The 16,029-nt window shown below is 30.2% G+C and overlaps 1 protein-coding gene and 1 pseudogene across 1 annotated transcript; both read right to left on the bottom strand.

Annotated features, from left to right (window-relative positions):
* Positions 1 to 961: 961 nt before the first annotated feature.
* LOC123904160 lies at positions 962 to 1,897 on the bottom strand (annotated as a pseudogene).
* Positions 1,898 to 11,002: 9,105 nt separating this feature from the next.
* LOC123911309 (cytochrome P450 71D8-like) lies at positions 11,003 to 13,115 on the bottom strand. The gene is made up of 2 exons (XM_045962710.1): positions 12,127 to 13,115; positions 11,003 to 11,813 (listed from the first exon to the last, which is right to left on the bottom strand). The coding sequence occupies exons 1-2, from the start codon at positions 13,030 to 13,032 to the stop codon at positions 11,205 to 11,207; spliced, it is 1,515 nt and encodes a 504-aa protein (XP_045818666.1). The 5' UTR covers positions 13,033 to 13,115; the 3' UTR covers positions 11,003 to 11,204.
* Between the last annotated feature and the right edge of the window lie 2,914 nt (positions 13,116 to 16,029).

The following is a 16,029-nucleotide window of genomic DNA, read 5'->3' as shown; positions in this document are numbered from 1 at the left end:
ACTTGGGGTGTGTTTGTTTCATGGATGCAAAAATTAAACCAAGAATTAGTTTTCTAAGAAACATAATAACCGGAACTTTTTTTTTTTTTTTGCATTGAATAATAACCGGAACTTTGTTCTAAAGAAATTTGCAATAAAGAGTTTGGTTAAGAATTAAAACTCTTGGGAATAATTTTTATTTATTTTTTAAATTAAAAAACCCACACACATCGTGGTCTATGATGATGCTAATTTGCATTACATTATGCTAACTGCCAATATTACCACTGGAAACAAAACATTCCGGTCATTTTTTCATGGGAATAATTTATTGCTGGGAATATTTTGTGAATTTCATCTACCAAACACAAGAATTAATATTTTCAATATTCCATTCCTGGGAACACACCCAATACTTAATTTTAAGATGGTATCGGAGCCTCTCCACGATCTATTGGGTCATTTGTTATCAGGTTTTCGCTGTCGGGTCATCCACCGTTTATATCCACGCACCAAACCCAATAGTGTTGGGCGTGAGGGGATGTGTTAAGAGTCTCACATCGATTGCGATATGACCTGAATGTGTGTTTATAATCAAGAGGCAATCATCACCTTTAAAAGCTGATTTTATAGGGTTGAGTTAGACTCAATACTTAATTCTATGATGAACCAAGGTTATATTTTATCAAGAATTTCTTACTTTGTGGTGATTCTATTTTGATCTTAACATTCTTTTGTGGAATGTGACGATTTCCTTCATTTCTGTCCTACTCTCTTTTCTTGTTTATGTTTCTTAAAATGTAGATGATCAAAATTATTATTAATTAAAGTGATATTGATGATTATTTCACCATCGTCCACAAGAAAAATTTAATCTCGATATTTTAATTAATGTTATCAAATCAAACGCTTACTAGTTACTATTGAACCGAAACAATAACATAAATGTTAATTAGGCTTATTTCTTGTAGAATAAAACAAATTATGAGTTAAGTGTTATATATATACTAACCCAAATCACAGCTTTAGATGTTGTTGATTGTGAATTGAATATCAAGGCTTCCACGTTGTTGGACTCTCAAAAGAACATCCATAAGATCTTCCTTGTCAATATCACAATTGTTACCTTCAATAACTCTTGCTCTCTTTTCTTGATGTTTTTTCACAACATTATCTAAGATTTTGTCTACCCTTTTGTGAATTTTCTCAACTTTTGATTTCAACCCCGTTAGTTTATGAATAAGTTTCATCGAAGGAAACAAATCATCAATTAAGATCAAGTCCATTTGAAACCTCTACCGCTTCTCTAATCAAAGACACAAATTCATCTTGATCATCTGTTTTATCACCAAACGCCGCTCTCGAAATAATAAAATTTATCACCGAAAATATTCCAGTTTGACCCTGTAGATGACTTAATCGATTGTTTAAATTTTTGTGACTCATCTTCTCTAATGTAAGAAAAAGATTGAACCCTTTTAGCACCAAGAATCTTTAAGACACATATTTTCCTCATTTGTCTCCAATAATCACCATATATATGGAGAAAATAAAATATCTTTAGATCCGTAGCATATAATTTCAGAAGCTACACTGTGTGGCCTATTAGCAAAAACAACATCATCTGTTTTCATTACTTCTTTGGCTAATTTTGAGGAAGAAACAACCACTACATTATTTTCTCCAAGTTTTAGGTGCATTATATAGGTCCATATTTATTAGAAAGATTTTTGAAACTATGATGTGGAAGATTTCCTAATAATGCTAGTTGATGCAAGTTGCCATTGAGAGGTAATTTTCTTGGACCAGGTGGCAATTTGTAAGCAATGGTTTTTGACTTGTAATATTTTGTTACAAGCCAATGCAAAAGTATAAAAACCGAGAAGGGAATAAGAATAAAGGAAAGTTGAACTTCCATGGCATGCATTAAGGAGAGACTAGCTAGTTATGCTTAGTTAACTCTTATTAACTTTTGTTGTTTTGTGAAATATTAATGTGTTGGTTCTTATTTATAGACTCTTGAATCTAGTGATTAACTTAGTAATACATATTTTTCATTTTTGTTGAACAAGTCATTGGTATATTCCGTAGTCTTTTCTACAGTCTAATCAGAAAATTATTTTTCCCAAATTTAATTTATAAAAGTACCTAGCGTTTTTTTACAAACATATAATATAAATATAAGGAAAACTAGGATTTTTTATTTTTTGGTACACTTGCTGATTTTGAAATTATGCTGAATTGGTTTTAAGTGATTTTAATGCTATCCTATAGCAAATTTTTTGAATTGGTAGAGGATGTGTTTGGACAAGTCCATCTTATGAGTTGGATTTTTGTAGATTTCACTTAACAACTTTCATCGGTTCCAAATTTTTGAATTAATGAAAAATTTGGGACACATTCACATATTTTGGTTAGTGGAGGCAATATCATATATTACAATAAAATCACAATGTTTTTATCCCTACAATAATTTCTGTTTTGTTTATAGTTCTTAATAGACAAAATTTTAATATTTTTTTGACATTTTTTTTAGTATAATATGAACTTGTGTAATATATACATTGAACCAACATAGTGTGCCACAACTGATAGATACTTGGGTTACTTAACCATTTGGTTCTGGATTCGACCCCTGATCAGTACGTATGGGGAAGCATTTGTTGGGAAATGTCAACCCCTTAAATGGATATCAGTTACCTCGAGAGGATTAGTCTTTGCAATTGCGCACGGAGAATACTTTTTTGTCCCCTTCACTCTTCTCTCGTCTACCATGAAATAATTTTGAATGAAACACAGTTCGCAAGTTAAAATGGGAACCATTCATTCGCATAATTTTCTATTTTCTGTCAAACTTATCAACTCTTGTAGCCTTGATACATGTCTATTGCAAGTATAAATGTAAACTTTGTCATATCAAATAAAGTAACAATTCAATATAGCTATATTTATGGTGTGTTTGATTGGTCGATAATGTCACAACTGCACCCGTGACAAATTAAAATATGATATAAGATAATGACCACATTTTTATAAGGTACACTAGTTAAAGTGTAAAAGTGTAAACTGAGTTCGCACTCTAAATAGTGAAAGCGAGAACTATTCGTACTCTACATAGCGAGTGACAATATTTTATACTCAAACGCAACGTCTGCGCCCCATGAATGGAAAAAATCATGAAAAACGAGTTCGCTTTCTAGAATGTGAACTCCTTTTTTCATGATGTTTTTCATTCTAGGTGGTGCATACATTGAGTTTAAGCTAAAAATATTGTCACTCGCTACTTAGAGTGCGAAAAGTGCTCGCATCCTAGAAAGCGGGAGGATTAGTTTGGTCATTTCAGGAGGTGACCGAGGAATTTCAGGGAGTGCGAAAAGTAAAATTTTCTTTAAAAAAAGTAAAACTCTTTTAAGAATTACAAGGGAGAGATTTGGACCGTGCAACAAAACAGACTTGTCCAGCCCTATAGTAGAACACATAAAAAAAAATTTCTACCCTATATTTATCTCTTTACCCCCAACATATTTTAAAATATTTTCATTCTACCCTTATATTAAAGTATGTTGGTATGTTAAAAGTTTGTTGTACGTTTTTTTTTTTTTTTTAAGGTAAACACAATTCATTAGATAGCAGCAAAGAAAGGTACAGGAAGAGTAGAGCTGTAAAAAGGGCCTTAAGGGGCCGGCCCTTTAAGGGGCGGACCCACTTATTCCTAATTATTAATTTTATTTAAATTTTAAACAATTTTTCTAGTGTCGTGAACTTATTCTCGTTTTCTTCAATCAGCACTGTCCACGATCGGCACCCTAAAAAAATTGTGTTTAAAATTTAAATAAAATTAATAATCAGGAATAAGTGGGTCCGTCCCTTAAAGGGCCGGCCCCTTAAGGCCCTTTTTACAGCTCTAAGAAAGAGGGTCAGGTTGAAGCTAATGTTGAAGAGATCCCATCCAGGTTGAAGCTTGATTTATTGATAATCAATTTTTTGTATACAATATAATTTTGGTATTTAATTTATATACTATATTTTTTAGTGGCTCCCAAGAAAAAAATCTTGGTTCCGCCAATGCTTAGAGGTGAAGTGAAACACTAAAAGGACAAAATGGAAATATTGAATTATTTGTAAGGATAAAGAGTTAAATATAGGAGTAGGAAAAAAAAATTACAGACGGATCATACAGACGGGCACGGGACGTGTTCGTCTAACCACTAGTAAACAATAATCATAATAGAAGGAAGACGTGTGATATACATATACTTCCTCTATAATTCAAAAATACAAAAATTAGCTTCAAAGAGTTTGAGAGTAAACTTTAATTTCTACCATTTTCTTTTCTCTCAACTCTCAAAGATTTTCACTCTATAAGGCTTAATTAGTAAAATATGGTCTCTTAAGGATATTTTTGGTTTCACGTTGTTCCCTTAAAGAAAAAAAGAACCGAATAGGTCCCTTAAAGAAAAAAATGTTCGGATAGGTCCCTTAAAGACATCTTCATTAGTCAGTTTGGTCCTTGAAAAAATGGACGGAAAGGACCAAACTGATTAACGGAGATGTCTTTAAGGGACCTATTCGGACCTTTTTTTTCTTTAAGGAACCTATTCGAACATTTTTTTTAAGAGACCAATGTAAAACAAAAAATATCTTTAAGGGACTATTTTACTAATTAAGCCCTCTATGATGAAGAAGGTTCAAATTCTTGACAAAAAAAATAAATAGAGAGAGAAGGTTCAAATTATTTTCCTAATGATTTCTAACTGTTCAAGGTGTTTAGACCATCTCCAATGGTGGTTTTTATTTTTTTTAAGTACTAGTACCTAATAGGTACTCCCATTAGAGCAAAATCAAACTAGTACCTAATAGATACTAGTTCTAAAATAAGACTTGGTACCTATATCATTTTTTGTGGAACCCAATTATAATGATGTAGAGTTATTGGTTAGATGTGTTATTGGTGAGATCTATTTAAAACTTTTTAAGAATTGTTGGGTTGGAGTGATTGAGTACTTATTAGGTACTACTATTATAAAAATTATAAATTATAAATGAGTGATGTGTACACGTAGGGCCCGATTAAGTACCAACAAATGGGAAGCTGCATTTCCTACCACAAATTAGACACCCGTAGACTCTCAACACTAAAACCCGAGCACAACATCGCGTTCCCTCTTTTATATTCTCCCACATTAAATATGTCATATTCTCTATAGTTGAAATCTACCAATATTGATTAAATTTAATGCAGCATTAACTGTCCCTTGAAATCTTCATGCTTTTGGAGACAAGTAGTACCATATGGAAGACGTAATGAATTTTTCATGTCCAGTTTTGAGGAGTGGATGTGTGAAAATATTAGCAATAATGATAAGGGGAGCAATGGAATTGTTTGGTGTGATCTTATGGTAAGATAAGAAAACAAATGGACAAATAAAACTACAATGAAAAGAAGGAGACACACTACCAACAAACTAGTATCTCTCAAAGGCGTCACCGCGAAAAGAAGAAAATCTCTCGTGGAGAGAGAGGCAAGGATCAACCGACAAAGCAACAAGAGGGCCTCCAATTCCACTGGTTTATCGAGATCTAAGACGACACCCAACAAACTCTACCGGTTTCAGCATAAAGTATGGTGAATATCCCACTCATAAAATGAACAGAGGGAGTCAGAGTTTTTACCTAAACACGACTTTCAAGAGATTAAAGTTTCACTCTATCGACCAGACACTCAACAAAAAATGTCTCTTCCGAAAAGAAGACGTCATTTTGAGATTTCTAAATAGTTCACACAATAATATGTCAAATTAATAATCACTCCGATCAATCTTTTATACCCATGCTCATGTCCAAAAAAGGCTAAAGAAACCCTAAAAGGCTAAAACAGCACGTGTAGACACCACCGAAGAATATCATACCAAACTTGTAAGAATGAGATTTGGTTACAAAAACCGAATAAGTGATCGGCTGTGACAGACCTTAATCTACCACATAACACATATGTAGAAAACTCTCGTGTATGAATGAAATTTAGTTTGAAGGATATAGTAAACCCACTTTATTTGTCCAACGGATTTTCCGAAAAAATTAGTTGTTGGAACTGTAAAAACTTGATAACGAAAAACAAAAAAAGAACAATGACGTTCTTCTGTTTATCTGGATAATGACAAAATATTTATAGTCTTGATCTTGACTTTGTTCAAAGATAAAATGCACAATTCAAGTGATGACGAGAGATGGAATTGGCTTCATTACTATTCTAATCTGTAATGTTTGTAATATGTTTGCTTGCTGCATGGTGCATTCTTGTTTCATAATCTACAATGACATCAAATAGTAAACTAATTAAATACCAAAATAAAATATCCAAACAATTTCGACAAAGTATACAAAAACTAGCTAGCTAAGCTAACCGTTTTTTTATTTCTTCTATTCAATGTTCTACTCAGTCAAAGCATGATATATTAATTGTACAATTTTCATGCTGAAACCGTCAGTAACGGGGGGTGCAAATCTTAATACAGTGGCTTAAATTTTCCCATCGGGGACCAATAATATACACATAATATATGTATGTGTGTATTTTTTTTATTTACACACATAATATATGTTTGCCAATTTAATTTTAGGTGTTTTTATGATAGTAAAGTCTACGAGCATTGACTAAACTAAAAAAAAAGTCTACGATTATCCATATTCAAACTCAATTATTCAAATTTAGCAAAGCAAAATTTGACCGACGTGTGGTGAATAAAAGTCAAAGCCTTAAAATGCACAAAAGTATAGGATAGCACGTGGTCCTTCATAGTACTTAGATTTCTAACAAATTTTAGTTTTATCTGTCAAAAAAAAAAAACAAATTTTAGTTTTTTAAAAAAACTTTAAAATTATTTGTTCAAAAAAAAAACTTTAAAATTATGGAATTTGAGATCTAAATTTTTTCATTTCAATCAAATGGAGTACTTATTAGTGAATGTTGCGCTCAATGGCTATAATCTTGTTCATTTTACATATCGGTGATATCTTTAAATAATATCATAATATCTTCAATGTATCGTAAATTTGAGGAGAGATATTAGATTATATTATTATGCACGTAAATATGTTTCATCTGCTGAAAAATAAGGGACCGGACATGACAACTCCTGTTATACTGTGTTTGATTTTAAAATTGTTTCTGTTATTAGACAAACTGAGGATAAAGGGACAAGACAAAAACTAAAATTTTTGTCCCGCAGATAACCACCGCACAAGTTATCTAAAATACCAAAATAAAATTTGTACATCAAACATCTTACAACACAAAGTTTGTTCAATACTTTAAACGTTTGTCATGTGTTGTTCTGTCTTGTACTGTCATGTATTGTTCTGTCCAGTATTTATATTATACAAATCAAACGGCCCCTCCTTAGTCTTTTATAATCTTTAGTCTATATGCTCTATTGTAATTATTGTTTCATTAAGTTTTACTCATATGATTGAAACGCTAAACTAAAAGATGTTCTCTTTTCCTTATTGTTCTTCTCTCTATTTCTATATGTTCACCGTTGTTAACAGATACAATTCATGAAATTGTACACAATAATTGACTTTTAATCGGAATATTTCTTGGCGAGTCGCTTTCCCAAATTAATCATACTTTTTTTTTGTTGACAAAATTAGTAGAATTCATTTGAATTTTTAGCCGGTTAGAAAGTTTTATTGAGAAAAGTATATATTTGTTTTTTATAAAATTGAGAAAAGTATATTTAAAAAATGTGTTGCTAACTAGCATAACTTTTTTTTCTCCTTTTAATTTCAACGTGAAGATGGCGAACATTTTGGTTTATCAACAGATGGGAAATATCATCATATAGTTTTTTCATATTGATGTAGTAACCCTTTAAAAATAGAGAAGTACTCCAAAAAAATTACTTTTAGTCAAATGCCTAAGCAATCATCCAAAATATATGCCAATTGTCTTTTTCCCTCTGGAAGAGTAGTAGAAACATCTATAGTGCCAAACTACTCGTGTCAAACCCAAGAAAAATCTTGAAATGTAAGTTACTTTGAATTGGATTTGAATTTGTCAATTTTAACATCTATTATCAACGTCTCTTTGTCATAGGCACCCTTGCTTCTAAATTATGTGGGTCATCTTGTCATAAAAAAAAATATATCATGTTCATCTTTTAGTTAAAATAAAATTCAACAAATTAATATCTTTTAAATGGGCATGACCATATATAATTTTAGAATATTTTAACATCAAAATGAAATAGTATAAATAAAAAAAGAGTTCAAGGAGTATACTCAAACTAAAATACACATAAAAGAAAAGGAGCACAAGAACAGCTAAAGAGAAAATAATAATTTTATACAAACTCAACCACTATAAAGCAAAAACCATTAAATTCGGAAGAAAGAAAAAACTAGAAAAATGGAAAAAACAATAGTCAGTTAGTCACGGAGGAACAAGTTTAGGGACGTATGAAATGCTTCTCTTAAGGTAATGTAACGTATGTTTTTTGAGGTTTCTTTTTGTAATTTGATATTTGTCTGACCTCTTTATTGTGCATATCTTGTACTAACGGAGAGTGTCATTTCTTTTAATATATGCGACTCTTAGGTTGATTCTAAAAAAAAGGAAGTGCATAAATAATTTCAAACTAGTGCTAGCAAGTGCGTATAAGTAATTTTTGGATCTTGATGAGAAGCTAGCTAAAAAGTGAAATCACTTATATATAATGAAGACAATTATTTTTGTTACATATTGAAGGTAAATTAGGTAATATTTTTCTTGGGATACAATATGACCAACTCAATAATATATTAAAATAAAAAAAAGAATAAAATAGTCAATAAAAAAAGTTATAGAAAAAATAAGATGAATATGCATAAAATTTAACTGTTAATAATAATAATATAGAAATAGAAATATAAATAATATTTTTCATAAAAAAAAATAATACTACTCTCTCCCTCCCAATTTGATTGACAAAGTTGACTGTTGTGCACTATTCACACATGTTACTTTAACCTTATTTTTCTACTAATAAACAAAAATAAATATTAGCATATAAAATGTTGTTTGATTCGTCTCGATGAGTATTTTCAAAATATCAATTTTTTATAATTTTTACTATTATACAATTAAAAATATTAATCGTCAAAGTTATGCAATCAACTGTGTCAATCAAATTGGGATTGAGACGGAAGGAGTATTAACTATTAATAATAATAATAATAATAATAATAATAATAATAATAATAATAATAATAATAATAATAATAATAATAATAATAATAATAATACAATATACACAAGACTATTATCTATGACGGATACATATAGAAAATTGGATAATTTATCATTGATAATTATAATCAAATTCATTAATTTAAGGGTAAATAGGGTTTTACCCCCCTGTAAAATAGGTCAGTTTTGCGTTACCCCCCTGCAAATTTTTTTTTTTTGTGATTACCCCCTGTAAAATGAAGATTCCATCATTTACCCCCCTCAGTCGACAACATGGATGTTGACTGGACAAAATTGATGACGTGGGATGCATGTGTGGCTTTTCATTCATTTTTTATTAAAGTTTATGTGCCAAGTAGATAAATAACTTAATATAATTATTAATTTTTCAAAAAGAAAAAGAAATTAAAAAAAATTGTTAATAGAATTTATTTATAAACATTCTTGTTCTTCTTCTTCTCGGTATAATCACAAATCAAATCCCACACAATCAACAAAATCTTCTTACCCAAATTTCTCTCAAATTTCACATCTTATTAACAACCCTAAATTATTTATCTTCTATAATCACAACTATACGATACAAAACTAAGCCAAAGTAACAAAAAATTTAAACTTTTCAAAACTCTTCAATTCTTGGATAAAGGTTTGAGTTATTAATTTAAGTTTAATGAATATTTTCCAGATCTACAGTTTGATGAAATTTTTTGTGTTAACAAGGAATATTTTCCAGAACTTTAAGTTTAATGAATATTTTCCAGATCTGAAAACAAAAATCAAAGGTGACGATGAAGGTTTCTGTGGGTTTCGGCGAAGGTGACGATGAAGGCTTATGTTGGTTTCGTTCAAGATGACAGTTTTAGATGATTTGGGTTTGAGTGATGAAGATTTGGGTTTGAAGATGATGAATAAATAAGTGATGAAGATTTAGGTGTTGAGTATATTGGTGTGTTGATTGATTTTCTTTTCCTAGAGAGGGGATAACTTTTGTTGTTGTTGATTTTTTTGGAGAGAAGGATGAAATTATAGCAATATTGAAGAAGATGAACCTTCAACCCCAATTACTATCGTTTTTTTCTCTTTTTTTTTTCAATTTTTTTTAATTAAAAAAATAATAATTATACATTCATTAATGAATTGACAATAAAAAAATAAATATAAAATAAATTAATTCCACTTGTACGTGCCACGTCATCAATTTTGTCCAGTCAACATCCATGTTATTGACTGAGGGGGGTAAATGATGGAATCTTCATTTTACAAGGGGGTAATCACAAAAAAAAAAATTGCAGGGGGGGTAACGCAAAACTGGCCTATTTTGCAGAGGGGTAAAACCCTATTTACCCTTAATTTAATATGTTTTACAAAAAATAGCACAATTGTTTCACTTATATTTTTTTGATAGAAGTTTCACTTATATTTTAACAATATTATATAACAAATTTTTAAATATTTTATTCTAAATAAATTTTCTACCATAATATAATGACAAACTTAAATATCGAATAAATGTTCATGACACGAGCCTTTAAACTATAGTTCTTATTAAAATGACATTCATAAGTTTTGACTAAAAGAAATAAAATGTGACAAGGAGCTAAAAATCTCATTTTAAATAAACTAGTTCTTATTAAAATGACTTTCATAGGTTTTGACTAAAAGAAATAAAATGTGACAAGGAGCTAAAAGTCTCATTTTAAATTATGTGATCACTCCGTTCCTTTTTCTTAAGCATGAGATTTTTCTTAAGCACGAGACAATATGATAAAAACGGTTTTAGTTCATGGAAGAAAATAAAAAATGAGCTTTTATTCCAACAAAATAAGCATACAGGGATACAATAAAACAATATGAGATCACATAGTCAGATTCAGATCTCTTGCTAGCTAGAGGCCAACATTTATTTCCAAAATTAAATGACACAAAACTATGTAAATTATAACTTAAAATACCAATAGACGCTGTAAATCAATTATACGATCATATAATTATAACATCATGCATAAACTGTGGGAATCAAACACAAGTCACTTTTCCTTCCGATAGCCAATCCATAATGTTCAGTCATATCCAAATCCTCAGGTTTCATCTGATTTGGAAGTTCCCAATTGAAATGATAAATTAGTAGAGCCACTGGAAGCATTATTCCGGCTATACCAAACGCCAAGCCGGGACATATTCTTCTTCCAGCTCCGAAAGGAAGATACTCAAAATTATTTCCTTTGTAATCAATAGAACTACCCTCAAACCTCTCTGGAATAAACATCTCAGCATCGGTCCAATAGTTAGGATCTCTTGCCATAGCCCATACATTTATCATGACTTTGGTCTTTTTTGGTATATCATATCCATCAATATTGATTAATTCTGTGGATTCTCTAGGGAGCAATAAAGGAGTAGGAGGGTGTAGCCTTAATGTCTCTTTTAAGACTAATTTTAGGTAAGGAAGTTCTTGTATATCACTTTCAGATATTATTTCCTTTCCTTTACATGCTTCTCTTATTTCAGCTTGAGCCTTTTTCATTACACTTGGATTTTTGATCAACTCTGATATCACCCAGACTATTGTTGATGTTGTTGTGTCAGTTCCCGCAGCAAATGCATCCTGAATGAATAAATCAAAAATAAATACATATAGAAAAGTGCCATTTTAAAAAAATTAACAAAAATATACCACTTTTTGCTAAATAATTTTTAAGCATCTTAATTAATTATTTTGCTGCCTACAAATATATCATTTTTCATTTTTTGACCAAGAGACATATAGAAAAGTTCAATGCAATATTAATTATTATTTTGTCAATAATACCCTTAAATATTTATTGCAGAAAAATAAATAAGTGCAATGAAATAATAAATAATTAATAGTATTATAAGAAAAAAAATTAAATAATTTCATCAAAATTAAGAAAACTTACAAAAATCACAGCTTTGATGTTGTTATTTGTTATTGGGATTTCAAGGCTTCCACTGTCTTTGATTCTCAAAAGCACATCAACAAGATCTTCCTTCTCATCATCACCACTATTTTTTTCTTCTTTTGCTCTTCTTTGCTTCTCTTGATGCTTCCTTACAATAATTTCCATAATTTTGTCACTTTTTTTGTGCATTTTCTCCGTTCTTGATTTCGAGCCGGTTAACACTTGTATTATAGATTTCATTGAAGGAAACAAATCAGCAGGTTCAAGTCCTCCAACAGATTCAATGGCTTTTCTAATCAAAATCACAAATTCATCTTGATCCTCAGTTTTGTCACCAAACGCCGACCTAGAAACCGTAGAACTCACTAACGAAAAAATTCTATTAGTGAGATTTACTGAAGACCCTGCTAATGACTGAATTGATTTTATAAAATTTCTCGTCTCGTCTTCTCTAATATAAGAGAAAGTTTGAACCCTTTTGTTACTTAAAAGCTCTAACATACATATTTTTCTCATTTGTCTCCAATAATCACCATATGGAGAAAATGCAATATCTATTGAACCATAAGCCATAATATCAGGAGTTTGAAGTTTTGGCCTATTAGCAAAAATAACATCATGCGTTTTCAATATTTCTTTTGCTAATTTTGGTGAGCTTATAACTATAGTTGAAATTTCACCAAGTTTTAGGTGGACAATAGGTCCATATTGTTTAGCAAGGTGTTGAAAAGCACGATGTGGAAGTGATCCTAATGCTGCCATTTGATGAAGGTTACCAATAAGTGGTAACTTCATTGGACCAGGTGGTAATTTGTAGGTTTTTTGTTTGTAATATTTTGCAAACAAACGTAGCATTAAGAAAAGAAAAAATGTAATAATAATGGACGAAAGTTTAACTTCCATGGTAGATACCTATTAAGAAAGATAGTATACTTTTTTTTTTCTTGAAAGAAGAAAATACTCAAGTCTCAGGTTGTTGGTGTTGTTTAATGAGTGTGTTGGTATTCCTATTTATAGAATTGTTAAGGTAGATATTATACGATATAGTATAACATGTGTATCTACTTTTCTTTGTTGGAGAAAAAGCTGTACTTAATAGAGAAGAATTGAATAAGTCTTGGTCTCTTGGAAGTATATTAGGCACTAGTTGGACATGCATGCATAAACTAAGACATATACTTTTAAAAATAAAAAACAACTATACAAATTAAAATTATAAACTAGGGAATAATTTCTTAGATGGGCACAAAAATTTGAATACCTCTTTCGGCCATATATCAAAAGAGAAAATAAAGAAAAATAATAATTATACTTACTCTTTCTAATCCTTTTTACGATATTTAAATTTTTTACTACTAAAAATTGAACTTTCCATTTTCATAGTTCGTTCAATCTAGATCATACGACTAAAAATATTTCGACTATGTGAGTGTGGAAATTATCCAAGAGTACATTTGATTTACACAAGATGAATACTTGACAGAATAATACAAGATCAAATTCTAAATTGTTAAATAATTTTTTTGTTTTGTACAATATTTGGAGAGACAAGAAGTTACTATATTTTGATATTTCTGACAACTTGTATTAGGGATACAAGGTTGTCATTGTTGTGGCAAGTGTGGCTGTGTGAGGTGAGATTTGGAGGCCCGATTTAAATATTATAAATAGAATCCTAATAAAAAAATATTAAAAAATTAAAAAGAATTATCCTCTATTTAAATTATAAATAACTAAGAAAAATCAATAATGAATTGGTCTAAGGGGTAAGAGTCTTGGTCCACGTAAATATGTGGTCACGGGTTCGATTTCATAGCTCATGCGTATGGAGAAAATTCGGTTGAGAGGGAGAAAATTCCTAATCAAGAAACGTGTAATTTTTTTTTACGTGATTAGGATATTTTTTTTACTAAACATATGATATTTTATAAACACTAACAATATATAACTATTATTATAAGGCCTCAAAATTAATTTATTGAATACATTTGATATTTTATAAACACTAACAATATATAATTATTATTATTATAGGACCTCAAAATTTTGAGTTGAGACCTCCAAAATTTTGAGGCCCGATGTCGTCGCTCACCCTGCACCCCCATAGGGGCCGGGCCTGGTTAAGTCTCACATTACTTGAATAATTGGAGGTTGAACATCTTATAAGTGTGAGGACCCATAAACATATGTGTTAAGGTTTTGAGTAAAGATGTAGTGTTCAACTCACTTGTATGATTATTCTTAATCCCAACATGAATGTTCTCCCGGGCACCCATCATGACGCAACAGTGGTATATCAGAGTTGATAGTTCGACGAAGGGTTCGACCGGCTCTTTGTATTGAAAGTCTTCCTAACAAAGGTGGTCAGGTGGCGTGTCTCGTTGAGTGCAGCGAAAGGTGGTAGTCAAACCACATGTCCCTTTGAGTGCAACGCCAACGACAGTGCAAGTGTATGGATGAAGAAAAAAAAACTTTCACTTGAGGAGAAACATAATGAATTGAATGACTCACACTTGAAGTGGAGATTGTTGTGACAAGTGTGATGTGACTTATGTCTTACATTGTTTGCAAAAGTGAAGACTTTATAAGTGAGATAACTTTTAAATCTAATTTCTTAAGATTTTGGATAAAAATGTAGTATTTAACTCACTTGTACGGATTGTGACTGCATGAAAAAACAATTGCATATGCAAATTACAATTCATTCGTTCTAAAATACATTATATCCCTATTGCATACGCGCAGATTTTATAAAATTTTACCCATTTATTCGATTAATATTTAAGGATGGTTTTTAAAATATTAAGAATTATTTAAGAATAAGAGGAGAAACTTCTTCAAAGAAAAGAGTAAGAGGAGAAAATGTTCCCTAACAATTTAATTTTGAGTATGAATATGTTTTGTGGCTTCCGGCGAAACATGGAAAGAAACACCGTTTATACTTTATATACAAACACGTTTACGATTAGATAATTTATCTAACAAAACTTATTTGACGTTTTATAAACATAGAATTGAATCTTTCTTAGCTAGATAAAGAATTCTGAAACTTATTTCAATTGAACATGAATAAAATTAATTCAAAATTTGACCTAGAAAGATTTTTTTTGTTTATAATGAGCTGAAAATCGAACTCATAAGTCATAACCTATAGTGTATTACTCAAATCTCTCACCACTAAAGCAAACATAGTGGCTTGACTTAAGAAGATTTTGACCATATAGAAATGATGCACTATAATCAACAAGTACCTTAATTAACTAGAACTTTGACCCGTGCGGTGCATGGGTCTAATTGGGTGTAATATGTAACAATAAAGAATAAAATATAAAAATTCTAAGAGCATTTTCAATAAGAGTAGTATAGGAAATTTCATGAACTAATTATTCTATATTTGTTTATGTGCTTATTTTATATTTTATATATTTTTTAAATAATTTTGGAACCCCATCGTTTTGTTTACTTATTAAAAAAAAATTACTGATAACTAAAGGTTAAAAAATTGATGATAATTAAAGGTTAAAAAAAAAATTAAAGACATAATCAAGAACATAAACTTAAGTAGACATCCATAAATAAATAAAAATTGTGATTAATTCCGCCGTTCAAATTTATTGAAAACAGAGTTAACATATTAGGATTCCTAAATTCTTTCATAATTGAAGCACATGTTTTAGCGGTTGAAAGGTTTTATTGTAAGTAAGGGATGCAGGTTCAATGACAAATCTGTATTTTGTTAAGATAAAGCTGCAATAAAAAGAAAGAGAAAATGAGAGGGGGAAAAATTTGGTTTAGGGTTAGCTTATGTTAGCAAGCTTATAATATATGAGATTATCGGTTTTTAATTGTTTAAATTGTGCAGTGGAAATTGATGGTGCTTAATTGTCGTATGAAATCTTT

This window comes from Trifolium pratense, linkage group LG2 (assembly GCF_020283565.1).
Source record: "Trifolium pratense cultivar HEN17-A07 linkage group LG2, ARS_RC_1.1, whole genome shotgun sequence".
Taxonomy (NCBI): domain Eukaryota; kingdom Viridiplantae; phylum Streptophyta; class Magnoliopsida; order Fabales; family Fabaceae; genus Trifolium; species Trifolium pratense.
This window is presented reverse-complemented; position numbering and strand designations above follow the sequence as displayed.